This window comes from Rhinolophus sinicus, chromosome 16 (assembly GCF_057876585.1).
Source record: "Rhinolophus sinicus isolate RSI-liver-muscle chromosome 16, RSI-T2T, whole genome shotgun sequence".
In the NCBI taxonomy this organism is placed as follows: Eukaryota; Metazoa; Chordata; class Mammalia; order Chiroptera; family Rhinolophidae; genus Rhinolophus; species Rhinolophus sinicus.
Genome location: NC_142516.1, coordinates 7,079,375 through 7,106,165, shown reverse-complemented (window position 1 = coordinate 7,106,165; position 26,791 = coordinate 7,079,375). Strand labels below are relative to the sequence as shown.

General features: G+C 52.4%; 2 protein-coding genes across 8 annotated transcripts in view; one reads left to right on the top strand and one right to left on the bottom strand.

The window, feature by feature from the left end:
• The first annotated feature begins 381 nt into the window (after nt 1–381).
• Nucleotides 382–18,761, top strand: FPGS (folylpolyglutamate synthase). Of its 7 annotated transcripts, none has more exons than XM_088793533.1 (16): nt 382–482; nt 601–817; nt 11,048–11,176; nt 11,266–11,319; nt 11,396–11,460; nt 13,114–13,228; nt 13,333–13,455; nt 13,571–13,632; nt 13,713–13,815; nt 14,143–14,220; nt 14,424–14,571; nt 14,654–14,743; nt 15,539–15,689; nt 15,826–15,901; nt 16,696–16,762; nt 17,579–18,761. In XM_088793533.1, exons 2-16 carry the CDS (start codon nt 695–697, stop codon nt 17,986–17,988), a joined length of 1,794 nt encoding a protein of 597 aa, XP_088649659.1. In that variant the 5' UTR covers nt 382–482; nt 601–694; the 3' UTR covers nt 17,989–18,761. The 7 variants fall into 7 exon arrangements, with proteins under 7 accessions (XP_088649659.1, XP_074187162.2, XP_088649660.1 ...); XM_074331061.2 differs by having other exon boundaries at nt 395–482; nt 13,375–13,455; XM_088793534.1 differs by lacking the exon at nt 601–817 and having other exon boundaries at nt 395–482.
• Nucleotides 18,762–18,896: 135 nt separating this feature from the next.
• Nucleotides 18,897–26,791, bottom strand: part of ENG (endoglin) — a 28,890-nt gene continuing 20,995 nt past the window's right edge. Inside the window, exons 6-15 of the mRNA XM_019728648.3 lie at nt 26,643–26,769; nt 26,327–26,501; nt 25,937–26,079; nt 23,107–23,244; nt 22,831–22,869; nt 22,250–22,366; nt 21,672–21,920; nt 21,009–21,063; nt 19,832–19,933; nt 18,897–19,705 (exon numbers count right to left, since the gene is read on the bottom strand). Coding sequence (XP_019584207.3) covers nt 19,581–19,705; nt 19,832–19,933; nt 21,009–21,063; nt 21,672–21,920; nt 22,250–22,366; nt 22,831–22,869; nt 23,107–23,244; nt 25,937–26,079; nt 26,327–26,501; nt 26,643–26,769 — 1,270 coding nt within the window. The 3' untranslated portion in view covers nt 18,897–19,580. The remainder of the gene's footprint in view (nt 19,706–19,831; nt 19,934–21,008; nt 21,064–21,671; nt 21,921–22,249; nt 22,367–22,830; nt 22,870–23,106; nt 23,245–25,936; nt 26,080–26,326; nt 26,502–26,642; nt 26,770–26,791) is intronic.

The window sequence follows — 26,791 nt, the reverse complement described above, 5'->3', positions numbered from 1 at the left end:
CACCTGTGAATCTCCCAAATACGTCAGACAACCTGAAGCAGAGGACTGAAGAGGTGGGTAAACAGGAAAGGTCTCTGCCGGGCTCTACCAGCTTGTTTGGATGGGTCCTGGCTTCTTTTCAACCAAATGATTTGCTGAAACACAGCCTCTCCCCACAGTAGGCTCAGACTCCTTAGGTCAAGGGCACCCTTGAATCCTACCCCCACTCCCCAGGAATCCTGGCCGGGCATGGTCAGGGCAAAAGGGCCCTAAGGGTAAAGGGAGATGGGCTGTGATAAGATCTGCCTGACAAATCAGCCCAAGGGCTGGAAGCCTTCCAAGCGGCCCTCTCCTCAGAGTCCCCTCCCCTGCCTGCTCACCTTTAACCTCTGCCCAGTTGTTAGTTAACTCACAGAGATTCTGACTAGTCCTGCATTCTGGAAACCTCCAGAGAGGATAAGAGTTCCCTGGGCAGATCCCAGGGTGAGAACAGGAACCTACAGGTAAGACTTTCCTCCCTGCACACTGGAGGAGGGTGGAGGGCCTGGGGGTGGGGGTGGGGAGGGGGAGAAGGGCAGATCTTAGGTATCTTCTCAACTCCCCCTCCCCCCTCTGGCCCAGCTGGAGCATAGGCAGAGTGGGCTTGGCTTGGCAGAGGTACCCACACCTGTGATCCCTTCGTGCCCTGCCTGGCTGGGGAGCAGGAAGGCCAGGCATGAAAGGTGATAGATCCCTAGCTGCCTCCTGGCCAGTGGCCAAGAAGCTGTGGCGGGAAGCAACCGTGGAGCGGCTGAGCCCATCTGGGGGGAACTTCTCCGCTAAATCTGCCTCCTTCCAGGTAGGAGAACACAGCGGGTAGGAGACTAGATTTCATCTGATTTAACTCTCTGGACTTCTGCCTCTCTAAGCCTCAGTTCTTTCTTTGGTACATATGAGTGGAAATGTCCCTCAGGAGTCCAAGGCGATCAGCAGTGATGATAACCACACACTGCGGAACCCCAAGGAAAAAGCCTTGTCATTGATAAGCCTTGTTCTAAAGGCCTGGGGTGGTCAGGTGTCCCCAGGACTTCACAGCTCTACCTCCCACCCAGCTGGAGGCTCCACAGTAGCCCCCACCCAGGGGGGTTGTGGCGAGGCTCTCAAGGAGGGTCTTGAGAGCAGAACTGGGGTGGTGGCAGAGGCTACGGTGAGGGTCTTCCTGTGTGCCAGGCCTGTTTACATGATCTGTAGACTAGATTTCATCTCATTTAACTCTCGGACTTCTCTGTGAGGAAGGACTATCAGTCTCATTTTAATAATGATAATAATGATGGCCACACTGATCGGGTGCTGACTGCCTGCTGGGCCTGGTGTCCATTGTTATCGTATTTCACAGATCTGAGACGATTATCTGCATTTTATAGATCTGGTAGGTGCGGTTACAAGCTGTTAGGGACTTAGCATGTGAAAGGTTTCTAACCTTGGCTCACAGGGCCCATCACCCTCTCAATTAGCCTCATCCAGCCCTCTGAGGTGGGCACACCTGCGACCCTCGCTTTACAGGTGAGGCAACATGGCTCAGTGAGGTGAGGAGACTCACTGAGGAGGCCAGCAGCAGAAGCCTTCCAGCCCAGCTCAAGCAGAGACTGGCTGGAGCTGGGGATCGCAACCCCGGGTCGTGCTGCTAGGGGACGGGCCAGGAGATTTAGGTTCACGTCCTGACAGACACTAGACAAGTGGCTTCGCCTCACCAAGCCTCGGCTTCCTCGTCTATTGAATGGATACCACGAGACAGTGCCTCCCTCCCTCCTGAGATTGCAGTCAGAAGCCCAGGCAAGAATGCAAGGCTGTAGCAGCTCAGCAATGTTCCCTGCGGCTGCACACCAGGTCGTGCCATGTCTCCCCAGACTCTCTGGACAGATGGCACCTTCTGCCCAATAATAGAGGGCCGGTGGCCCCCCAGGCCAGGGTTTGGGAGCAGTGGCTCCTTTGAGGTGACCTAGGCCTCCTCATTTTAGAAGCCAGGATCTGAGGGAGATGAGGTGACTTGCCCAGAGCCATGTGGTGTGGGTCCCCTCACCAGGGGAGAGAGAATTGAGGGCAGCCTCCCAAGGGTCTGGGGAGTGTTGGCATTTCACAGGGCCCCTCACCAGCAACAGGGCCTTCCTTTGACGTAAGAGCCAGCTCCAGGCCTGAGCTCTGGTGACCAGGTCACCTCACGGGGCACAGGGCAGGTGAGGGCAAGGTCCTGGGGTGGCCTGGGGGTGGAATCCAGGGCCCAATATTACAGACCCCTGTGAATGACTAAGTCGCTTCTTCTGTTAGGATTTTGTTGCCTCTCCTGAGAAATGGGTCCCAGAACAGAACCTCCCTCACTGGGTGGGTGAGGATCCAATGAGACAGATGCGTGTAAAGGTCTCTGTACAGTGCTGATGTCTAGAAAGAACTCACGTTAACTATTATTTGAGAAAATCCAAGTAACAAATGAAAAAAGTTAGCTAGGAATTCCCCAGCTTGGTCAGAGGGGCTAAATCAGTAGTCACAGGAATCAACTGGAGCTGGGACAAGGCTGAGTCCTTGCTCTGCCACTTGCTCGCTGGTGACCTGCATGGGTGACTCCTCTGTCAAATTGTCACTTATAAAATGGGCTCAGCACAGCACCTGGCAAGGAGAAGGCTTGGTCAATCTTAACCTGTGAGCAGAGAGGGCCTTCACCAGCTCCCAGAGCCTCCAGGCCCCTCAGGGAGGAGGCAGGCCCGAAAGTCAGTCTCTCTGTGGCCTGGCTTACCACAAGGCCCCATCCACATGCCTGGTGTCCTCCGAAGGCCCCTCATGGCCACGAGTGGGGACCCCAGGAACTTCTGGGGAGCCATGCCTGGTTCCAGGTCAGTTCTGGCCCCCTGCTGGCCTCAGTGTCCCTAACTACTAAACAAGAATTGGTCCAGACGAGCTCTGAGGTGCAGCTACCCAGTGTGGTAGGAACTGTCTGTTCGTTTCCCTAATTATGCATGTTCCTAGGGGGAAAATTCTAAAATACATATAAGCAAAAGGAAGATAAAAGTCACCTGTAGCCTGGCCACCTGAGCTAATGACAGTTACCATTTAGGGAATAACTTTGAGGCTATTTCTAAATTATAATTATTTTAACAAAAATGGGATCCCACTGTCCATACCATCTCATCACTGGGGTTGTTCCCTTAATAGTCTTTCTTTATCGTGATTCATAGCACTCTTTTAAAAAAGTATTTATTGTGAAATGCTAATTACGTGGTTCAAAATTCAAAAACTGTAAAAAGGTGGATGGTAAAAAGATGGCAGCCAGAAGGAGACATTGGAGCAGAGACCTGGAATGACCAGGAGTCGGTCATGTGACCTTTTGGGGGACGGAGGTTGCAGCAGAGGGAACCACCAGTGCAAAGGCCCTGAGGCTTCGTCCTACATTCACTCTGTGTGACCTTTGGCTGGCTGAGTAACCCTCTGTGCCTCAGTTTCCCATGAAGATTACATGAGTACCTTTAACAAGGAGCGCTCACTAGTTGCAGACTTTGGCGGAGGTGGGCATGAGTTTGACATATTTGAGGATCAGAGAAAAGGCCAGCAGGGCTGGGAGTGATGGTAAAAGATGGTAAGATCAAAAGTTTGGATTTCATCCCAAGTGCAGTGGGAATCTACTGGAGGGTCTTAAGCAGAAGAGAATGCAGATCGGATTTTCTTTAAAAGTGAAGAATGAGGATTGGATTTTCTTTAAAAGTGACTGGAGAATGGTTGTAGGGTGAAGGAGAGCAGCAGCAGAGCCTATAAGCTAGAACAGCACTGGTGGCCTGGAGGGAAGGCAGGAGTGTAGAGTGGACAGGCCTGCGGATGGTGGAGTTGGGGGTGAGGGAGAAGGAAAGCCAGGGTGAGGCCCAGCGTTAGACGTGGGCAGCTGGGTGGATGGTGGAGCTGTTTTCCAAGCAGGAAAGGCCTGGAGAGGAGCAGGTTTCACGGTGGCGATGCAAGAGAGCATGTGTTATAGATGTGACCAGTTTAGATGCCATCAGATGCTCAGGGCTGTAGGTCACTGAAGAAGGACATTTGTCATATGTCATCACAGACCCAGGACAGCAGAACCTTGGAGCGAGAGGTATGAGCCCTGGGCCTTCCAATGGGAAGATGTTAGAGAAGGTACAGCCAGCAAGGAAGGAGGACAGCCGGGAGGGAGGGTTCCGGAAGCCCGAGAACAAAGGCTTTCAGGAAGAAGGGCGTCATTAGCTGCGTCACCTACCACCTGAGATGGAGCCTGTGGGCCTCTGATCACAGCTCCAATTGTTTTCAGGGTCATGCTGAGAAGTGGAATTGCAGGGTCAAAGAGAGGCCCATTTGTCCTCCTAATGAGCCAAATAACACCTTAACAGCTGGCATCAGGGCAAGGGTTAGGAGAAGCTGTCCCACTGAAGATACATAAATCTGCCTAAGGCAAGTTTTCTTCCCCCCTTTACAGAAGTTTCCTTGTAGGTCACTGAATGTAAATAATATTCGGAGCTGGAGGAGTCCTTCTGTATACCAGAGGATCAGAGCCCTGGAGTGGCTATCCCAAATGTACCGTGTACCCTCTGTTCTGAATGCTAGGCTTCTGCACAAACCTGCCAAAAAGCTTGACCCTCCGCTGGTCTCCACAGAACCCTGGGTGGGGCAGGGAAGGGACAGCTGGACCTCTCTAGTCCAGGCTCTCAGAGAGTGCGATGGCCTTTGAAGACTTGCCTTCGTTGAGACACTCCACCCACTGCCCCAAGATATCCCCAGAAATTATGGGCTGGTAAAGAGCTCGTTTCAGCCCTTACCCTGCTAAGGAGAGACTGAGAGTCAGACGGGTCAGAGAGGGGAAGCGAATTGCCCAGGGTCACACAGCACATCAACAGCAGAGAGCCAGGATGACCAGATAGGTGGTGGTGAATAACGGCAGACTTTAGAGTCAGCAAATCCAGGTTTCGATCTGGGCTCTACTACATACTGGTTGTGTCACTCTGGTTGAGTTGCTTAACCTCCATGAGTCTCCATTTCTCCACCTGTAAAATGGGTATAATCTCGAATTCACACAATTCTCAAGAAGAGAAAAAAAGATTGCAATGCCAAGTACAGGGATAAGTGCTTAATAAATGTTAGCTAAAAGCAGCTCAACCAAAAAAGCAAAGAAGAAAAGAACAGGGGAAAGGTGTTTCAGGCAGAGGCAAATGTGAGCAAAAGCTTGGAGGTGGACGAGGCCAAGGCCAATTCTGGAAGTCCTTGCCAGCTGGCAGGGATGGGGGCCCTGCAGTGGTGGACAAGGCCAGACGTGGGCAGAGGATGGGACACAGCGGGCATGTGGGCTTTCTTAATCCTGTGGGCATGAGGACAGGAGAAGGGGCAGTAACTTAGGCAGATCTGAGTTTAGAAAGTCTATTCTGGAACCCAGTACTGTACCTTTGCTGACCTGCTGTGTGACTCCAAGCTGTCTCTGTCCCTCTCTGGGCCTTAGCCTCCTGCCCCTATAGCAATAAAGGTGGCTCTGATCAGGGTTTGCAAATATATATATATATATATATATATATATATATATATATATATATATTTATATATTTGTGAATATCCTTCTTTACTGCCTTCTCACCACCCTGACAGGACAAGCAGAAATTTGTCATCTGTCCCTAGAACCCAGTGTCCCCAGCACCCAGCCCAGGATCTGGCACAGAAACAATTTCTCATCAAACGATTGAGTGAATGAATGAATGGATAGATAACATCCTTTCCCTTTGGAAGGGTAAGCGTTAAAGCAGAATCCCTTGACCCTTCACTCACCCTCCACACACCTGCAGATCTGCCTCCAGGGTGTGGTCACTGGCCTACTTGCCAATTTCCCTGCACCCTTGTTTTCTTTTCTCTCCAGACAATGGCTTTGTTTCTATTCTTTCTGGAGAGCGGAAATGCCTTCATGTTCTGGAGAACAGTGGTTCTCCAGGTGTGATGAAGGTGACTTTAATTTGCTCCTTTACACATTTCTTCATTTCCTTCATGACTTTTCAAGTAAAAAGCAATGACACAAAGGTGAGCAAACTGTAAAGGAAATACAAATGGTTTTTAAAAATAAGAAAAAGGGCTCAGCCTCCTTCAAATAAAATAAATGCAACTGATGACTACCCTGAGAATCCATTTTTCCACCTATGCGATTGGCAAGGATCAAATCTGGCTAATGGTCAGTGTTGGTGAGGAAAGGGCTGGCTCATGGCCTACTGGGGACATGGGGATGGAAAGCAGCCTCACCCCACTAGAAGACAATGTGAAACTGTCAAATGCAAACCCCTTTCGACCCAGCAGTTATACTTGGAATTAATTCATCGGATATACTCACGCATGGAAAAAACGATGAGGGTAAAATGTTGCCCACTGCAACATTGCTTATGATGAAAAAATACCAGAAAACTAAATGTCCATCAGTAGGAGATTGGCCAAATACACAGTAGTACTCCCGCACCAAGGAGCACTGCACAGCTTAGAAAAAAATTTAGCCAGTGGGGAAGCTCTTATGTACGTCATGACACCTTCCAGAATAAGGTCCAGGGTATAAAGGCACGTGGAAAAAAATACAATGCAGACTGACGTATATGGTCTGCTATCTGACTATAAAAGGGAAATCTGTGTGTATATATTTGCTTGTAAATGCATAAAGTAGCTCTGTAAATGCATGAAATATTTCTGTAGGGGAAATTAGGATGCTGGGACCTGGGGTGAGAGGTGAGCTTTTCACTGTATATCTTTATGTACCTCTGACTTTTTGAATGATATGATGTATTATCCATCCAAAAATATTATAATTTAAAAATAAAATTACAAGTAAGGAAAAGTTTTGATAAGGAAAACAAGATAAATTTATTCTATCCTCTCCTCCTTAAATTTTATGCCTATAAATTTCCCAGCATCACTGGCTATGAAAATTGTCCCTAGAGACTATGGAACAGGTGACCCGCCCCAGGCCCCTAGGTGGCTTTGCCAAGGCCTCAGTCACCACTTATAATTTCCTATACAACTGGGATGACACCAGGTAGGATCCCTGAAAGTTTCTGTGCTGTTTCTTGCCTTCCGTGTCTGTACATCTACTTCTGTTTCCCACTGGAGCTGAGGGCTATAGTTCAACATTTGCCAGACTGCAAATCCGCTGCACTCTAGAGATGGCTTGTCACTGGTCAGAGGGGAAGGTTGACACAGATGGCTTTGCTCTGGACAAAGGGAGAGAAATCAGTTAAAATTCAGGAACATAGACAAGTGGGGTTTTCCACCTTACATCTCTCCTGAGAGGTCATTTTCCCTGGGACCTTATTCTTAGGGGAATGGCCCAGAGTTCCAATGCCCCCTGTGACATATGAATCAATGGAGGCCACCACTAGTCGATTGAGAGAAAAAAACAACAACTTGCCATGTGGAGGACAGAACTGAGGAGTAATATCTGTGATACCCAACGTGCTTTTATGTTTCACAAGAAGGGGATAAACAGACATTAGAGAAATGGACCAAAGGTGAGTGAGGCAGTTTATTGAAACAAATGCATGGAAAGGTGCTCAAGTTCACCACTGCTAGGGAAATGCAGAGTGACAATGAGAAGGGACTCTACACCCAGCAGTCTGGGGGACATTCTGGGAAAGGAGCGCCCTCCTCACACACAGCTGGTGAGATGCAAAGGTTACAGCATTGAGTGAAATGACCCAGCCCTCCCACTGCATGCAACCTCACGGCAGGAATGAGAGTCCCTGGTGCGCAGCCGTCCACAGCAGCAAAACACTGAAGGTTATGTGAAGGCCCTTCAGCAGGCAAATGGAGGGTGCATTAAGTTACTGCCACTGCCATTGAGTTAGCAGTGTCCCCCTCCCCATGGGAGTGCAGGAAGGAGCCACAGAGGCTAGGAAGAAAGACTCCAGGGCCAGAGTTCAAATCTTGATTTTGTGACTTGGCCATATGCCTTTATCCCCTTATGGCTCAGTTTCCTCACCTGTGAAACAAGGATGGTAATACCAATACCTGTTTCCTAGGATTGTGATGATTAAATGAGCAACTATGTAGAAAGTGTTTAGAACAGTGTCTGGCCCAGAGAAGCGCTACTTAACTATTTGCTAAGTCACTGACTTAGAGGAATCCCGATAAGCTTTTTGTTGAGTATGAAAGTTAAGATGCAGAAAATATTGTCACCAGCATCGACAAGGCCTTATAGATGTCTAGATGTGTCTGTGATTTCATGAGCATAGAAAACTATGGGACACATAGTTGGTTGTCAAGGATTTCCAAAGGAGGAGGGTGGGGGTGGGATAGGGTGGGGCAAAAGAAAAACATTTAAAGCTTCTTTATGATCATTTTTATGCATTTATTAAGTTACGTACATGTCTATTTGGAGAGAAACTTTCAAAGATTAAAAAAAGGAAACCAAGAGAGGAGAGAGGAAAGGACCGCTTTATCTACCATGGGGCCGGGTGGGGGCGCCAAGCAGTGATGTGAAGAGCGGAAGTCCAGCCAGCCAATCAAGGAATCTTCCCAACACATCATGTGTTTATTTCAAAATCAAACAATCTCTGATAAATATTTACTCCCAACTCCTGCAGGAAAGAGGGAGGGAGGTACTGAAGTCCCATCAGTTGTTTGAAGGATTGTCTTTCATCTGTGGAAACTTCCTTGGAGGGATGCTTGCAGCACCCTTTCCCTGCTTTCTGGGCCTCTGCTGCAAAAGGAATCTCCAAACTATTTTTTCCACGCTAGCAGTTGGGGCCAAGAAGGTAATAGGAAGTTCTGAAAACTCTAAGACAAATAGAGGTTGTCCTACCTCCTCGCCAGATGACTCTTCAATCCAGTCTTTTTTTTTAGAGATCTAATTGGCTTACTAAATGATTTATGAACCCGGCAGCATCCCATCTAGAAAATAGTAAGGTGCTCGCCACACAGCAAATCTTCAAGTACAAATCTGATCTTGTCATCTCTTTTAAAATCATTTTATTGTCATTCAAATTTAATCCAATTTTCTTATCAGGCTACAAGATCCTGTTGAATCTAGGATCCTGGCCCTCTGGGGTGACGAGGCCCAACCAGTTGGAAATGTAGTTCTCTTGGATGCCTAGTTCTCTCTCTCTCCAATCGTTTGCTTTTCACACATCGTTCCCTGCCCCCCTGCCACCTCGCTGACTTCCCCTACCCCGGGACTCAGCCAGTATGTTGCTTTCTTCTAGGAAGACTTTCCAGGCTGCCCAGGGTCGGCTAGGGTCCCCAATAGAGTAGGTGCCTTGTTTTGGGTTTCCTGCCCCGCAATCGGGCTGTCCCATTCGTGAGGGCAGAAGCCTCATCCCCGCAGCCTGAGGTCTCTGCGTTGAGTTGAGACATCTGGGGCTGGGGTTAAGCGACCTCCATAAGGTCATTCCATTGCTCTTGGAGCAGGTTCCGGCCTGGAGCAGAGGCTGAGGGCCACAGACTGGGACTATTTTGGGGGGTGTGGACAGATCCTTGGGCGGAGGATGACAAAATGGGTGCAGATTCATCTAAAGCGGCAGCCGCTCCGGGAGCTTGCCCCTCACAATTATGGGCGAAGCCTTCCGCCTGGGAACCTGCCCTTCACAAGGATGGCATCCGCGGATTCTTATTGGTGGCCGTGGGCTCCTTGGGCGGTGTTGATTGGTGGAGGGCGGGGGCGTGTCGGGCGGGACGAGGCGAAGCCGGGTGGGCTATCTCAGGCCGGCCCAGCGTCAGGTCGCCGGCGCGGCGACAATGTCCCGGGCACGCAGCCATTTACGCGCGGCTCTCTTCCTGGAAGCGGTTTCAACGCGCGGTGCAACGACCCGGACCGCCGCGCGGCGAGAGTTGAGCGCTAGGCCCGCGCCGCTGAAGCCGGGCATGGAGTATCAGGTATGCGGCAGGCCTGCGGTCGTGCGTTGACACGTGGGCCGGTCCTGAGCCACACAGCATCCGGCTCCGCCAGCCGAGGGAGGGTACCAAGGGCTTGACACTGGGCGGGACATCCTGGAGTCCTGGGATGGGAACTGGGACTAGAAAGTTGAGCCTGTGCCGCCGGTCTGGGAATTCTGAGGCTGAAGTGTCCCGCAGTTAGAGTTGGAAGGGACGCCCGGTGATAGGACCAAGAGGTCCAGTGGCTCAGCTGGGGTTTTGGTGTTTCAGACTCTCGGGAGTTTGAACCAGCAGTTGAGGGGTGGGAGAGGAAAGGGATTCAGGAATTCAGACGAGAGATCCAGGAGCCTAGATCTGGGGTTGTAGTCCCTAGGATCCAGGAGATGGAGATCCAAGTCCCTGGGACTGGGGGGCAGACAGGAATCGGGTGGAGAAGGGGTGAAAATCTGGGAAACAGAAATCGTCCTCTTGGCTTTATGCCAGAGGCTAGTTGCCAGAGACCAGAACATGATGCTAGCCAGACAGGTGGTGCCAGTTTGATGGGGGTGGGTCCTGCAATTAGCCATTGCGGCCCTGAAGGGAAATAAGTGGCATTCTCACTGTCACCACCCCCACTCCCCACCCCCCGTGTGGACTCTCCTAAAACTGACCTTCCTTCCTTCCTGATTGGGTAACTGCAGGCACACCCTTCCTTGCACCCTCCTTTTCTCATCTAGTGGCTTCAAACAGCTCTACTCTGGGTCAACATGTGGAACCCCAATCATCAAGGTTGGACATGGAAGCTTTTAGGAATTCCTCACTCCAGTTCTTCCAGTTCTAAGACCCCAGCCTTCTGTGGTTCTGGCCCTACCTCAGTAGGGGCCCAATAAAGTGGCAGACCCATTGGAAGGAATGAGGGCAAAGGCCCCAGGGGTGAAGCCTGGGAAGCCTGAACAGGAAGCAAGTCTAGTCCCGTTAGTCATGCTATCTGCTCAGCCTGGCACTCCCTGGGTGGGGCTGAACTGCCCTAGGTGCCCATCTCTGCCTAAGCAGGATGGATGCCACTTCTCTCTTACTGCTGGCTTGATCTCTAGGCTGGGGCAACAGGGCTGGCACACAGGATGGTGCCCTGGCCTGGCCACTGGTGCACTGGGTTTCTCTGTCCCTATGGACCGGACCCCTAGTGAGCCTTAACCTGCTACCTGGGGACTGTGGTTGCCAGGATGCTGTACGCACACTCAACACCCTGCAAAGCAATGCCTGCTACCTGAAGCAGAGGAAGAGCCAGAAGGGTGACTCCCAGACAAAACTGGAAGCCATGGAGCTGTACTTGGCACGGAGTGGGCTGCAGGTAAAGTGGGTAGGGCCTGTGACCACCCCCCACTCCTGTCTGTCTGTGAGTCCTGTTGCTGAGATGGAGACCTTGTCTGTCTATCCCAGGTGGAGGACTTGGACCGGCTGAACATCATCCACATCACTGGGACCAAGGGAAAGGTGAAGGATGGGACCCAGGGGGAGGGTATCCACTTGGTGTGGGGGGCTCTGCCCAGACAAGAACTTTTCTTTCTAGGGCTCCACCTGTGCCTTCACTGAACGTATCCTCCGAAGCTATGGCCTGAAGACCGGATTCTTTAGGTACTGAGGTGCAGAGGGATATGGTGTCTCCTAACTCTCTGGGGGGCTGTGGAAGGAGGAGGCCAGGGTCACCTCCAAGAACTGAGCTGCTTGTCTTTCTGCCCAATGTTTACTCATTAAACAAACATTCAACTAGCACTCACCACATTGCCTCAAGATTATGGCAGTCTTTAATTTTCATAATGAAAATTTGACTGTACAAACTAAATACATATCTAGAATCGTCACGTCTTTTTTAAAATTCTATATACCAGTTTGTTTGTTTTTTGTTTTGTTTTGTGTTTTTTTTTTTTTTTATTGGGGAAGGGGAACAGGACTTTATTGGGGAACAGTGTGCACTTCAGGACTTTTATTTTTCCAAGTCAAGTTGTTGTCCTTTTTAAATCTTAGTTGTGGAGGGTGCCATTCAGCTTCAAGTTGTTGTCCTTTCAGTCTTAGTTTTAGAGGGTGCAGCTCAGCTCCAGGTCTAGTTGCCCTTGCTAGTTGCAGGGGGCACAGCCCACCATCCCTTGCGGGAGTCGAACCAGCAACCTTGTGGTTGAGAGGACGCTCTCCAACCAACTGAGCTGTCCAGGAGCTCACCGCCGCTCAGCTCAAGGTGCCTTGTTCAATTTTAGTTGCAGGGGGCGTTGCCCACCATCCCTTGTGGGACTCGAGGAATCGAACTGGCAACCTTGTGGTTGAGAGCCCACTGGCCCATGTGGGAATCGAACCCGCAGCCTTCGGAGTTAGGAGCATGGAGCTCTAACTGCCTGAGCCACTGGGCCAGCCCCTATATACCAGTTTTAAATCACATGCAAATAGTTTTCAATTAGGATGTCTTTGCAGTAAGGAGCAGGAAACATGGCTTACAACGGCTTAAATGATAAGGGTAGTTTGTGAGTCCGTGCTGCATCCTGAATGGGCAGCAGAGGGGAGCCCTTCTACTCTGCCAGCCTCAGCTGCTGCTCTGTCCTCAAGGCAGCCCCCCCTCTTGGTCACACTCAAGCATCTAGACTCATAACAGACGATGGCGGAGGCCCCTCTTCCCTGGGCTCTACGTGTCTCCTCTTAGCCGATCACCTGTAAAGCAGTTGGATTAAGCTCGTGGTTAATTGCTCAGGATTTGGTCCTTGGGGTTGGGACATTTAAGATTTTTGCCTCCTTATATATAACCAGTTCCTTCAAGTGACCTCTACGCATCTGAAACCAGCTGACTGAGGTTATTTCAGGCTAATATTTTCCCTAAGTAGTTGTTCAAAATAAAGAAATTGAGAGAAGGACTCATAATATGAGAAGGCCTTTGAGGATTCAAATATAAGCCAACAACCTCTCTTCTAAAATAAGTTTTTGGGTAAAATCCCAGCCCTCGACTTGAGCCCTTGTGGCCTCATGGTCCAGTCAAGGATGCACAGACGGGCTGGGGCACAGGGAACTACCGAAGGACTTGGGAGAAGTGAGGCACAGAGGCCAGTGGCATCAGCCCCACAGGGGCCTGGGAGGCCGACGGGAGGAGCTAGGACTCTTGAGAGCAGGGGGAAGCCGCAGCAGGGTTTTCAGCAGGACAGTGACATGGTCAGATTTGTGTTAACAAAAGACAGTTCTGACTGGTGGGTGGGGGAAGACCTAGGGGCCTTGGGCAGGGAGTCCTGATGACTTTAGGTCTCCTGGCAGCTCTCCCCACCTGGTGCAGGTGCGTGAGCGGATCCGCATCAATGGGCAGCCCATCAGCCGCGAGCTCTTCACCAAGCACTTCTGGCGCCTCTACCGGCGGCTGGAGGAGACCAAGGTAGCTATGCAGGAGGGCTGGTAGGTGGGCAGGGTAGGGCACTGGAGTGGGTGGATGGACCCAGAAGGCACTGCACATCCCAGGATCCCATCTCCCCAGAGCAGAGGCTACAGGGGCCCCAGGCTCTGATGTGTTCCTGTCCACAGGATAGCAAAAGCTGTGTCTCCATGCCCGCCTACTTCTGTTTCCTTACGCTCATGGCCTTCCACGTCTTCCTCCAAGAGCAGGTGCATGCCCACTCCCCAGAACCCTGTGTCTGAGGCCTTGGGGAGGGGAATCTTAGCAGGCTGGGGGCTCCCACGTGCCCCTATCCCCCTTGTCATGCCCTCTGGTTCTCTGCAGGTGGACCTGGCAGTGGTGGAAGTGGGTATTGGTGGGGCTTATGACTGCACTAATATCATCAGGTGAGGGCAGCTGCTTGGGGAGACAGGTGGTGCCCAGGTGGCCCAGGGCAGCAGCATCATGCCCCTTTTGTCTTCTGCAGGAAGCCTGTGGTATGTGGGGTCTCATCTCTTGGCATTGACCACACTAGCCTTCTGGGGGACACGGTGGAGAAGATCGCATGGCAGAAAGGGGGCATCTTCAAGGTGACCAGGCAGCCCCAGGGAGGGGAGGTACATGGACAGCCCCGTCCTGGCCCTTATGCTCAGGGAAGGAGAGCTGGGGCAGGGTCCTTTGTATCCTGATTCAGGGCAAGGTTTTGGGCATCAGTGGAATATGGGTTCTTGTCTCAGCTCTTTGTGTGACTGGAGCAAGTTGAGCCTTCTCTCCGGCCTTAGTCTCCCTATCGAGGGGTTCCCATAGGTCCTATAGGGGGAGACTACATGGGACGGCCAGGCCCAGAGATGTGGGAGCCAGAGCTGGAGGTGGAGGTTCCTTGGCAGCCCCTGTCTCATGCTCCCTGTCCTCCACAGCATGGTGTCCCCGCCTTTACTGTGCCCCAGCCTGACGGTCCCCTAGCAGTGCTGAAGGAGCGCGCTGAGCAGATCTCGGTGAGTCTGATTAGATGTACTGGGGAGGTGTTTTATCCTTTTGGGCCTCAGTTTGCTCATCTGTGCAGTGAGAGCCAGCTGCTCGCCCAGCTGGAGCACATCTTGGTTCTAGGAGCAGGGCTTGGTGGGTTCTGGTTGGTGGGGAAAGATGGAAGGGCCTTCTGGCCAAGGTGGCAACAGCACCTCCCCTGATTCCTCTGTAGTGTCCCCTTTATCTATGCCCACAACTGGAAGCCCTGGAGGAAGGGGGGCCACCTCTGACCCTTGGCCTGGAAGGAGAGCACCAGCGGTTCAATGCTGCCTTGGCCTTGCAGCTGGCCCACTGCTGGCTGCAGCAAAAGGTCCACCGAGGTAAGTGGGCAGGGGATACGGGAAGCCTGCCCCTGAGGGCTCTGAGCACACCCAGTCCCACACGGTCCTCCCTTGCCCCCAGGCATCGGGGAGCTGACGGCATCCAGGCCGAGCCTCCTGCAGCCGCTGCCTCTGGCGCCTGTGTTCCAGCCCACATCCCACATGCGGCAAGGTGAGTTGGACCTTGTCCAGCCAGGTCCCTTCAGGTGATTCTTTCGGTTTTCTATTTGAGACGTAGGGACAATTTGAGATGGTGCCCAAGAGAAAGGACTCTGAAGTCAGTAAGTTTCCCTGACTTTGAGTTCGTGAGCTCTCTGTGTTCCTCAGTTTCCCCTCTTGCCAAATGAGATGATTATAGGACCCACTGTGAGGTGACATCACTAAGGGGCTGAGCCCAGAGCCTGGTGGGTGTGGAGAAAGTGCCTCGCCAGTGGTAGCTGCCATTCCCATCATCTTGGTCATCATCATAAGACTATGAGGTTCTTGAGAACGGTGATATTGTCAGGCTTCTCACTTCCCTCTAAGCTTTCAGCACATAGTAGATGCTCACGGCTGTTAAACCCCTTCAGCAAATGGTTCCAATGTGCCCATCGTGTGCCAGGCTCCACAGCAAGACCGTGACACAGCCCAGAGCCTGGTAGATCTTAGATCACATTCTAGCCCCAGGACTTACTGCCTCTGTGACCTAGTTTCTCTAAGCTAAGGGCTCTCCACGTGTAACATGGGGCTGATATGATAGTAGCCCCATGAGGGCTGCCTGGAAGATTCTACCATATGAGGCAGCCCAACAGCTGATGCCAGTGATTGGCTCCCAGTGATAGGCGGCAGAACAGCTAGGTCCTCAGAGAGCTCAGGTGAGGGCCCTGTGGATGGGTTGTGTACGCGAGTTGAGGACTGGGGTGGGAGAGGATGTGCGAGGGCTGCCCTGCAGCAACTGCTGGAGAGCTGCCTTGCCCCTGTCCCCCAGGGCTTCGGGACACCGAGTGGCTGGGCCGTTCGCAGATGCTGCGGCGCGGGCACCTCACCTGGTACCTGGACGGCGCGCATACCTCCAGCAGCATGCAGGCCTGCGTGCGCTGGTTCCGCCAGGCGCTGCACCGTGGCGAGAGGCGGGGCAGGTGAGCGCTGCACAGGGTAGGGGTCGCGGTGGGACTGGGCCAGAGGAAGGCGCGGGACTCGGGGAAGGATGGAGCAGGTTCCTGCTGAGAAGGGATGGGAGACGCGGTTTTCACCCCCTCCTCGCCCCTCCCACAGTGCACCAGAGGTGCGTGTCTTGCTCTTCAACTCTATTGGGGACCGGGATCCCACCGCCCTGCTGAAGCTGCTGCAGGTGAGGGACTGGTTGATGGGTGGGCAACAGGCAGCCCAGCACTGATTCTGGCTGTGTGACACCCCACCCCATCCCTGAGCCTCCGTTTCCTCAATTGTAGAATGAGGCTAATTCCCCTCCCCTGAATTGTACTGAGGATTAAGTGTAAAAGCTTCAGGGCACATGGGATAGTCTAGTCCTGGTCACGGTTCTCATCCTCACTGGTCATGTCCCTTCAACCACTAGCATATGACCCTGGACAAGAGAGGGCATTTCCCTGAGCCTCATTTTGCTATTAGGGATACCTGCTTCTCAAGTTTGGTTTAAGGAGTCACTGGGCTAAAGCATGTAGGGGCCCGTCTCTGCTCAGGAAACTGAGGCGGCCCTAGGCTGTCACGGCTGGAATGGTTCCGAGGGGTCATTTCCCATTTCACAGACCAGGAGGCTGAGGCTGTTCTTCATATCCAGAACCTTTCCCGTTGGTGCAGAAAGCCTTTCCCAGCCTGAATTTGGAGCCTGCTCAGTAGCTGGGTGACCTTAAAGCTGTACCTCCCCCCCAAGCCTCTGTTTCCCCATCTGTACAGTGGGCCATGCTGCCCAGGCCACAGGCCAGGCAGGGTCTACTGAGGTAGATGAGGGGCCACTGAAGTGCTGGGGCAGGGTTTATGCAGCATCACTGCAGTTCAGCTGGGGTGGGGGGGGTGCATCTCCAGAGATGGGGACGTGTATGTGGGTTCTGGGGTGCTGTGTGGAAGTCGGGGTGGGGGTGGGGCATCCTCTCAGACTCTGACACCAGGTACCCCTTGGCCTTCTAGCCCTGCCAGTTTGACTATGCTGTTTTCTGCCCTAACCTGACAGAGGTGTCACCCACAGGCAATGCAGGTGAGAGTTGACAAGCATGGTCCCTGGAGGTGGGCAGGGGGTGGAGGGCTGCGCTGGTGGTGACAGTGGGGGCTTCTGAACTGGAGGTCTGAAGTAGGAGCTAGATTTGTTTTATTATATAAATATCCTTTGGTATATTTTGAACTTTGCATGTGACTGCAATACTGAAAAAGAATTACTGGGGAAAACATTTTTCAAAATGCAGGTTACAACCTACTTTAAGTTTCTTGAAATCAATTTAGTGGGTCTCAGCCAGCATTTTTTATTTTAAATGAAATAGAAAATATCTATGTGCCTTGGACAAAGTAAGGGTAGGTACTGTTTTATGAAGATTCTGTTCCAGACATTTATGTACACATATGTGAGTACTGGGTTGCCTTTGTAAAATGTATTTTTTCCTGTGGGTCACATGAAAAACATTTGAAATAGTATTGTAAAAAATACAGCTCCTCAGGATCCACATCAGACTGTCGGGGGAGTTCGGAATCTGCGTTTCTAGAAATGCTTATGTCCACCTAGTGATGGGCCCTATTTATTTTACAGATGATGACAGTTGAGGCCAGGGTGGGAGATGTGCTCAGTGGGCAAAAGCCCTAGCTTTGAAGCTAACCTGCCTGGCCCTGCTTCTCACCTGCTTTGTCCTAGTGGGCAAGTCACCGAACCTTTCTGAGCCTCAGTTTCCTCATAGCGTCCACTGTGAGGACTGGTGATGCATGGAAAGGACCAGGCATTAAGCAGGCGCTCCCAGTGGGCCAGCCCTTCCCCCGCCTCCAGTCCTGTCCCCCTCGTTGACGTGCCTTTCCCTGTGTCCTGCAGACCAGCAGAATTTCACAGTGACACGGCACCAGATGCTGCTCCGCTGCCTGGAACACCAGCAGCACTGGAGGCGCCTGGATGAGGAGCACGCCAGCCCGGACCTCTGGAGCGCCCCCAGCCCAGAGCCTGGTGGGCCTGCCTCCCTGCGGCGGCCACCCTGCCCGCCCCATACCCACAGCTCCGGCTCCCTTGTCTTCAGCTGCATCTCCTATGCCTTGCAGTGGATCACCCAAGGCCGGGACCCTGTCTTTCAGCCACCCAGTCCCCCACAGGGCCTCCTTGCCCACCCTGTGGCAGGCAGCGGGGCCAGTGTGCTTCGTGAGGCGGCTGCCGTCCACGTGCTGGTCACAGGAAGCCTGCACCTGGTGGGCGGTGTCCTGAAACTGCTGGAGCCCTCCCTGTCCCAGTAGCCAAGGCAGTGGGGTTGGCGGTAAGGCCTCCCACACCTGCCCTGCGTCTTTTCACGAACTCCTGTATTAGGTGCCTTTCGTTGTCTGCTTTGCTGATTCTGTCTAGACTGGCCCAGGGGCCTGGGCTCTGGGCAGTGACATAGAGGGCTGGTGGGTGGGAGGCTGAGATCAGACATCCTCTGTCTCTGAGCCAGCGGTGCCCTTGGCCTCTCCTTCCTGCTGAGACAGCCTGGGGCCTTCCCAGTTCTCCTGCTGTGGTAGTCGGCCTGACAATCCAGTCCATCTCCCTCCCCCCTCCCCTGCTTCCTGCCTCAGGCCCAGCTTATTGTGTGAGCTGCAGCCAGGCCTGGGGTCCTGCCAGGTGCTGGTCAACAGATTTCCTCCTCTCAGTGCCTTCTGGGAAAGGAGAGGGTCCCTGCCTGGGGCGTCCTGGGGACAGAGGGGGGCTGGATTGAATTAAAGCCTTTACCTTTTTTTAAAAAAAAAGATAGCAAAATGTTTGATTTAACTCTTGACCTCTAGCTCGCTCAGCAGACAATCAGGGTGGGGGCTACAGTGGTATAGTAACTGGATTGTGTAGGGCCTGGGCTGTGTGACCTGTGACAAGTCCCTCCTTCCCTCTGAGCCTCAAGTGGCCTGTCTGAAATGTGAAGAGTGGCCTGATGTGTGTTGACCATGTGCCAGGCACTGCTTTGCAGACCTCCTCGCAGAGACCTTGTGAATGAGGAGTCGCATACCTATTTCACAGATCAGGAAACTGGCTGGTTTAAAGAAGCCATGGGACCGGCCCACAGTCACACAGCCACACAGCCACTAAGTGGCAGGTCGAGGATTTGAACCCAGAGCTGTCCCCAACACCTCTGTTTTAGGGACTCCTCCCCTTCTCCCAGCCCAGCCCAGCCCAGCACTGGTTTCATGGTCTGATTTATTGGTGGTGAGTATATAGGGGTGGGCCCAGGTCAGGCAGCCTGGCCACTCCCATCTGCTGCCTTCCTGCTGGGCTAGGAGGGTGGGGTCTCCATGTGACAGTTGCAGGAAGGAGCTAGGCAACCCCATCCCCAGGGTGGGCACCCCGAGGCTTTAGTACCCCCTCCCAAAGTTGTGCCCGTCCAGGTATGGATGCTGCTGGGATCAGATCCTGGCGGTTCTGGGCTGGCCATGGAGGAGGTGCTTTTGGCCGGGGTGGGCTGGGCAGTCTGTTCTGAGTTCTCACCTCCTGCCCAGCCCAGGTCACTGAGTGCAGGATCCGGGTGAAAATAACAGGGACTTGCTACAACAATGTGGACATACAGGGCAATGGTCTGTCTCTCCGTGGTCCTGGGCAGCCGTACCCCAGGCCCACTGAGTTTGAAGGTTCTGCAGGATGGGGTAGGGGGACCCCAAGGTGTTCCAAGCTGGTGCCCCCGCTGGCAGCAGGCCTCTGAGAGGGAGGCAGGAGGGGCAGATGCAGAAGGCACGGTCCATCCTTGGTCGAGCAGAAGGGTTGGGGTCCTGGGGTGAGTTCATGACCAGTAGTTTCCAGCTGGTGGCTGCTTAGTCTCTCCTGCTGGGCAAGGGCTGGCTGGGTGGCCCCCAGGGCTCCTGGCTGGGTGCTACGCCATGCTGCTGGTGGAGCAGGGGGTGCTCTGGGTGCTCCCGATGCTGTGGTTGGTGCTACTGCTCTCTGAGGAGGCCGGGGCAGCCACTGCCACCACGGGCTCCCGCTTGCTGGGGGGACCTGGGGGCAGGGGCGGAGGTCAGGGCCCCGGCCAGGGTTCCCCACTCCCCCAGAGGCTTTGTCAGGCTCCCCCAGGTGGTGGTAGAGGGGTCCTGAGCACTCACGGTGGGGGCCTGGGATACTCACGCGTGTGCGAGTAGATGTACCAGAGTGCGGCGGTGAGCAGGGCCCCGATGAGGAAGGCGCCAAAAGTGATGCCCAGCACAGCGGGCAGGACAAGGGTTTTGCCTGTGTAGCCAAGGGAGGGATGGCTGCGGTCAGCACTGCTGCCTCCTCCCTTGTCCCCTACCCTGCTGTGCTGGCCAGGAGCACAGCTTTTGGTGGGAGTCCCAGCTCAGCCACTGCCCTGACTTCTCTGAACCTCAGTCTCCTCATCTAGTAAATGGGTTCATCACACCCATGTGTTGACTAAGCCATGGTTGCTATGACCGTTCACCCAGAGGGCCTAGCTAGGCCCCCTGGGCCATGCCTCTGCCTCACAAGGCTGATGGGGATACATTTTAGGGAAGATGCATGGTATAATCTGAGCAAAAAGTGAGGGGGCCTGGGAGTCCAGAGCCTGCCCTGCTTCGCTGTGTGATCTTAGGTTAGTCCCTGCCTCTCTCTGAGCCTTATACCATGGTAGGGACCGGCCAGAGCACCTCTGAGGACTCTTCAGCTTTGCTCTTGGGTTTTCTCAAGCCTCATTTCTTCCACACTCCTGACTCCTGTGTGACTATGGGCCAGGCAGTCTCCCCTTGGACCTCTGAGTTCCTATCCATGTGATGGGGTTATTAGCCCTGCTCTCCTGGTTGTGAGTTGTGAGTGGAGACTCAATTCTGGCCCAGGTAGGGCGGTAAAGAGGGTTGTACCCGCACCTCTGTCCCCAGTGTCAGGGAATCTTCTGCCTGGTGGGGGCGTGGCCCCAGAGGGAACTAACAAAGAGGCTGGAGGGTTCTGGGCTGAAGGCATCCTCTACACTGGGGGCCTTAAGAAAGGTGAGGCCAGCACCACCCCATCCAGACCTGATTCTGGAGGCCCCATCCCTCCAGGGAGGGCAACCAGCAGCCATGGGGATCGAGAAGAGCCAAAGGCCTGGAATGCTGTCCCCCAGGGCCGTCCCGCGCAAAGGCTGTCCATCTAGTAGACAAAGCTCTGGAACCTACTCTAGGCTGCTGGGAAGCCCTTGTCCTGCCCTCCTCCCAGGGCTGCTCTCTCTGGGGTCCTCCCTGCTGTGTGTCTAGGCCCCATCCCTCTGGGCCATCGTGGTGCCCCACTCTGATCTCCGCCACTGGAACCCCAGAGAAACCTGGAGAGAGCTTACCAGGCACGCCAGGGCTGACGATATTCAGGCGCATGGAGACAGTCCTGTGGGCTTCCTGGGGGAGGAAGAGAGAATGGTGAGTGGCACAGCCTTCAGGAGGAAGCTCCCAGGTTTACTCCCTGGCAGGGCCTTGGCTTTGAATCCCATCTGACCACTTTCTAGCTGGGAGCCTTTGAGTGAGTCCTAGGAGATCTGAGATATGGCGGGGTGTTGGGTGGACAATCCTTGGCTGCTCCTGGAATGTCCTGTGGGTTCCTGGGAGGCCCCCAGCTCCCACGAGGAGCGCTATGCACCGCACCCATTACTCTTGTGAACACCTTGGAAGAGTGAGCCAGGTCAGCCCAGAGGCCCACTTGGCAGTGGCCCCAGAGGCTTCTCTAGGTTCATACCACCCGGGATTGTTCTGTGTGCAAGGGCCTAGGGATGACCGTGTGAGTGTGTTCAGAGTGGGTGGTGAAGTGTTGTGACTAGTAAATGCAGAAATTGAGTCCTCTGTCATCCCGCTTCTTGGAGGTCCCGTGTTTACTGAGATTACACAGGTCAGCCCAAAGTGGCTCTGCCCCTCACCAGCTGCTCTCACATCCCGGGCTGTCAAGTCCCTTCCTGGAGACCCCTGACCCAAGACCCACCCTTGATACCAGGCCTGTCCCAGGCCCCACTCACCAGGGAATTCCTGGAACGCAGAGATACGGTGCAGCTGAGGGTGCCAGCCTTGGGCGTGGGCACCATGTAACCACGGAGAAGGAAGCTGAAGCGCGCATCACCATGAAGGCTTGGGGACAACAGGGTCACACAGCTGCCCTTGGCTGCCTGGCTCTGGATGAGTTCCATGGTCTCTGCTTCAGGCCCCAAATCCAGGTGGCAGCTGTCCAGCTGGAGCATGAGCTCAGGGATCGATGGGGACATGCTCACCTGCATGGGTTGGGAAGGGGGACGAGGCATGGACAGTTACTCTGAACCCTCCGCCCTGCATGCGCTCATGAAATAAGCTAGATTCATTCTCGAGTTCCTGCCCCGGAGCCCTGATGGTGGGACAGTAGTGGGCCCGCCTGGAGGAGGAGGTTACATTCCAATCAGTGTCTCTAAGCTCTGCCGTTTCTATCTCTTCCCTCTATCATGCACCATACTGGCTCCCTCCTTCCTCTAGGAAGTTAAATTCTCATCTTCTCTGTACTGATGGTGGGAAGAAAGGCTCTAAGAAACCCCGAGAGTTGGCAGGCGTGAGAGGTCAAGTCCAGTACCTGCACGAAGCCCTGCTGCCCCAGCTCGATGGTGTTGGAGGCCTGGAGGAACTTCGGGGTGAGGTAGAGTCCCAGCTGTAAGGAGACGCTTTCCATTCTGATACACTGCACCTTTTTCTGTAGGAGTTGGGAGGGAGACTGGGTCAGTCTTGGAGGCGCCCGGCCAGGAAGGTGAGGGGTGGGGGGGATGAGCAGGAGTCATGGTCCGGAGGGGTTGCCTGACCCTCATCCTCATCTTAAAAAAAAAATAAATAAGTGCTTTCCATGTATCGTCTCGGTGACTGCTCATAAGCACCCCCATGGGGGATCCTTTCTTATGCCACCACTTACAGACCTGAGCTTGGGGCTCAGAAAGCTTAAGTGATTTGCCCAAGGCCACACAGCCAATATGTGCTAGAACCCTCTGACTTGAGAGGCTGAGAACATAACTAAACAGTACTGCTCCCATTGTACAGAAGGGGAGGCTGTGGAGACAAATGGCACGCCAGCATCAGGGCTTGAGTTTCCTGCTCCCTCCCAGGCCAGGAAGGGGCCCCCAGGACTCCGGACCAGGTGGGTTAGCTTGGTGACCATCATCTCACCCGCTGTGGTGATGAGCTCGCCAGGAAATTGACGACTACCTGCAAGAACAAGCCAAGGAGCTGGTCAGAGCCAGAAAGGACCCCAGAGGATATCCCACCCCATGCGCTCATTCTATAGGTGGGGAGACTGAGCCAACCATGGCTAACATGAACTTGTCTTCCTACTGAGCCCCACACCCCACTTTCCCAAACGCCCCTCAGCCTGAAGATCAAGGAGGCACCTGGAGGGGACACCAACGAGGCTGGCTCTGACACCTTTCCCACCCCAGCTCTTACCTCGTTATTGACCACATTTTCTGTCACTTCCATGCCACAGTTGGAGTAGGCGCTGCGTAAGACAAATTGGTCACCTCTGTCCTCAGCCTGGCAGCTGGGGTCCCAGAAGGTCAGGTTCATGATGCTGCACTTCAAAGTCTAAGCCAGGGGTTAGGGAGTGGGGGGCACTGTCAGGAGGCACCAGGCTCCTGGGGGCCTGTCCATTACACCCCAGCACCAAGGGCTGATCATAACCCAGGGGCCCCACATCACAGCCATTCCTCTGCTCCCCTCCATTTTTATTAGATTTTGTCATCCTACACCATTTAAGACTTAATACTTTTCCTGAACTTGACTCGCTTTTATACTTAGCCTTGTCCTAAGCAATAAGATCTGGAACATCATAAGTTTGATTTGCTTATTGTTTTTTAAACATATTAAAATAAATGCAGAACTATTAAAAATTTTAAATTCATTCAAATTCTACACATAATCATCATTCACAGCCCCAAGGGCATGCAGACCCCACCAGCGTAATCCAATGTCAGAGTCATAGGATCTTAGACCTAGGGTCAGCAAACTTCCTATAAAGGACCAGATAGTAAATATGTTAGGCTTCGCAGACCAAGAGGTTTCTGTTGTAACTACCCAATTTTTCCTTCATAGCCTGAAAGCAACCATAGACAACAATATGTAAATATAGGTTGCTGCAGGAGTAATTGTGTTTTTTTGCAATTATTTTTAACCTTCTAAACCACAATAATTTTTGCACCAACCTAGATGGGTGTGACTGTGTGCCAATAAAACTTGATTTACAAAAACAGACAGTGGGCCCTCATTTGTCAGCTCCTGTTTTAAAATGATCAAATCTTAGAATTTTTCACACTTTCAGTATCAAAGAATCTCAGCGTCTTAGAGGTGAGTGGGCTGTCAGAGGTCCTACTGGAGTCTAGCTCACTCACGTCCACTCCTCCAGAATACTGTCCCTGATAGCTGCCGTTCCGAGCTGCCTAGCGCCACTTTAGGGGACTTCAGTCCACCAAATAAAAATGGCTCCTCACTGGGTGCAGCCGCAGTGACAGTGAGCCCGGAATTCAAACTCTGCACACTGACCACATTTCATAAGTTGATGAGAGGCAGCGTGCCCCATGTTTGGGGGTTCAGAATCTGTTCAGACCCTTTTCTTTGTGTTTTCTTCTATACAGACATATATACTCAGAGAAAATATGTGGATTTTTTGGTACTTTTAACAAATGGCATAGTACTGTCATTCATGCTGTCGCTTAATTTTCTCACTGAATAATAAATCATATACGTGTACGTCTTTCTATGTCATATTTATAGATCACATTCTTTTTAGTGCAGTGTAATGTTCCAAAGACTGATGGGTAACAATGTACGCATCCATGCCCCTTGGGACTGGGCAGCCGTAATGCCAGCCACTGCTGGTCACTGCATCACCTCCTCTACCTGCTGGACCAGGCACAGGCAGGGGAAGAGGGGGAGATGGGCAGCCAACAGGTAGAGCTCCATAGGGGCCCCTACACCTCACACCCCAAAAAACTTCTATATGGACTTAACCACAGTTAAATGTCATTCTAAAAATCCCTAAGAACATGAATGATTAGTCAAGGCTTTGGCAGCAAGATTTCCTGCCTCAGAAAGTCCAGAAGAAATCACAAAGGAGGAGATGGGTAGCTAGGAGGGCCCAATGTTTTCAAATGTCCAAAAAGTTAAAAACCACTGTAGCCAAAACTTAAAGAACTATAACAAACTGGGAGAAATGATTTTGATAAGAATGAAGGACAGAGGGGCAAAATGTTTTCTTTATGTAAAAATCGTATTAAAATCATCAAGAAAAGTACCAAGCCACAGTGATAAAGAGCCTTCGGTTATTATCAGTCACGTGAAGCCATGCCTGTACTCACTACTAATCAAAGAATGCCACATTCTACCTCCCACACTGGCAAAGTTTTTTTAAACAAAAATAATAGTCGAGAAAGAGTCACAGTGCTCTCATAAATCAGCAGTGAAAATTGGAATCGTCTTTTGGAAAATGAGTCATCAACATGTATCAAAACTTCCAGAATGTTTACTCATTTTGACCCAGCAACCTCACTAATGTGGAAATCTATCCTAAGAAAATAATCCTATGTAAAAAAAAAAGCTTCATGTACAATGACATTTTCTGCATATTTATAATATTACAAAACTGGAAACAAACTAAATGTCTAACAAAGGAGGAGGAGTTAATAGTGGTGTGTGAATATGATGGAATAATATGTGCTCATTAAATGTGATACTAAGTGCGTATGTCAAAGTTCTAAGAATACGTTAAGTGAATATAGCAAGAGACAAACAAGTGCCTCTGACATGATTCCACCATATAAGAAATACACAGAGAAAACATTCTAGACAGAAACACACCAAAATGTTGGTAGGCATTGCCTTTGGGTGGGGAGATTATTTTCTTCTTTTCTAATTTTGTAAAGAGCCTATGTTATTTTTACAATAAATACCCTTGTTCTTGAATCAGGCAGAAATCATACCGTGTAAGCATTTTAAACGACCACCCTGCTCAGCCTGCATTTAGGATTAACAATGACGACCACCTAGTTTCTACTCCTTGAGCACTTGCTGTGCACAATATCTAGCTCAACCTGTCAGATCTCATTTAATTCTCACCACATGGTAGGTACCATTTTCGACTCCATTTTACAAGTGGGAAAACTGAAGCTTGCAGAGGGATGTGATCTGTCCCCCTGCCTGCGTTAGGACCCCAAGCTTCTTGGGTTAGAGGAGGGACCAGCTCCCCATGGCAGCCAGGCCAGAGAGACAGGGGTTCCCTTACCGAGATGAGATTCTTCTTGAGTACCAGAGTCATGATGTCATCGGAGCACTTCGGCTGGATCAAGGACATGAGGAGCTCCTGATTGCAGCTCTCCTTGGGAGGGGTGGTCTGGACAGGTGGGGGTGAGGTCTGCAGCCCACTGCCTGCAAGGTAGCAGAGGTGGGCCAGGTGGTCAGTCACTGAGGGCTCACCGTGCACTAGGCAGTAAGCACTTCTCTAGCTAGCTACTCTCACTGTCCTGTTGCAGATGAGGAAAATGGGGCTCCCACAGGCTGATGCAACTTGCCCATCTCACACAGCTGTGTGGTGGTGTTCACCACACTGTGGCAACTGATCCAAAGAGAGGGCAAAGGAAGGCAAGAGGGCAAGGATAGGGAGCCAGGTGCTCACCACAGCTGCTGGCACGCAGAGAGACCTCATTGGCCACAGGCAGTTCCACGAAGGACGCTACCACGCTGGCGTTGAGCCTCCGGGCCTCCGCCAGCAGGCCTTGTGGTGTATCTGGGAGCTCGACGCCAGGGATGTTGCTCACTGGAATGCTCTCCAAAGAGTATTTACCAGTGGTCTAAGGAGGGGGAGAGAGGTAGAGCAAGGAGCCATAGACACCGTCAGGGGTCACACAACCTGGCAGGGGTGCTGGGGCAGGGCTTTGGAGAGCATTGGTGAGGCCTGCATGGGACTTTCGGGATCGCGGAGCAAGACTCACCAAGATCTGCATGGTGTGTTTGGCTTTGATGAGCCACGACACGTAGGGTGGACCCTGCAGGATGAGCATGGCGCCGGGTTCCCCCACGGGGCATCTCAGATCCACCTTCACAGTCACCGTCCGGGGCCTGCCGGTAAACAGACGCCAGC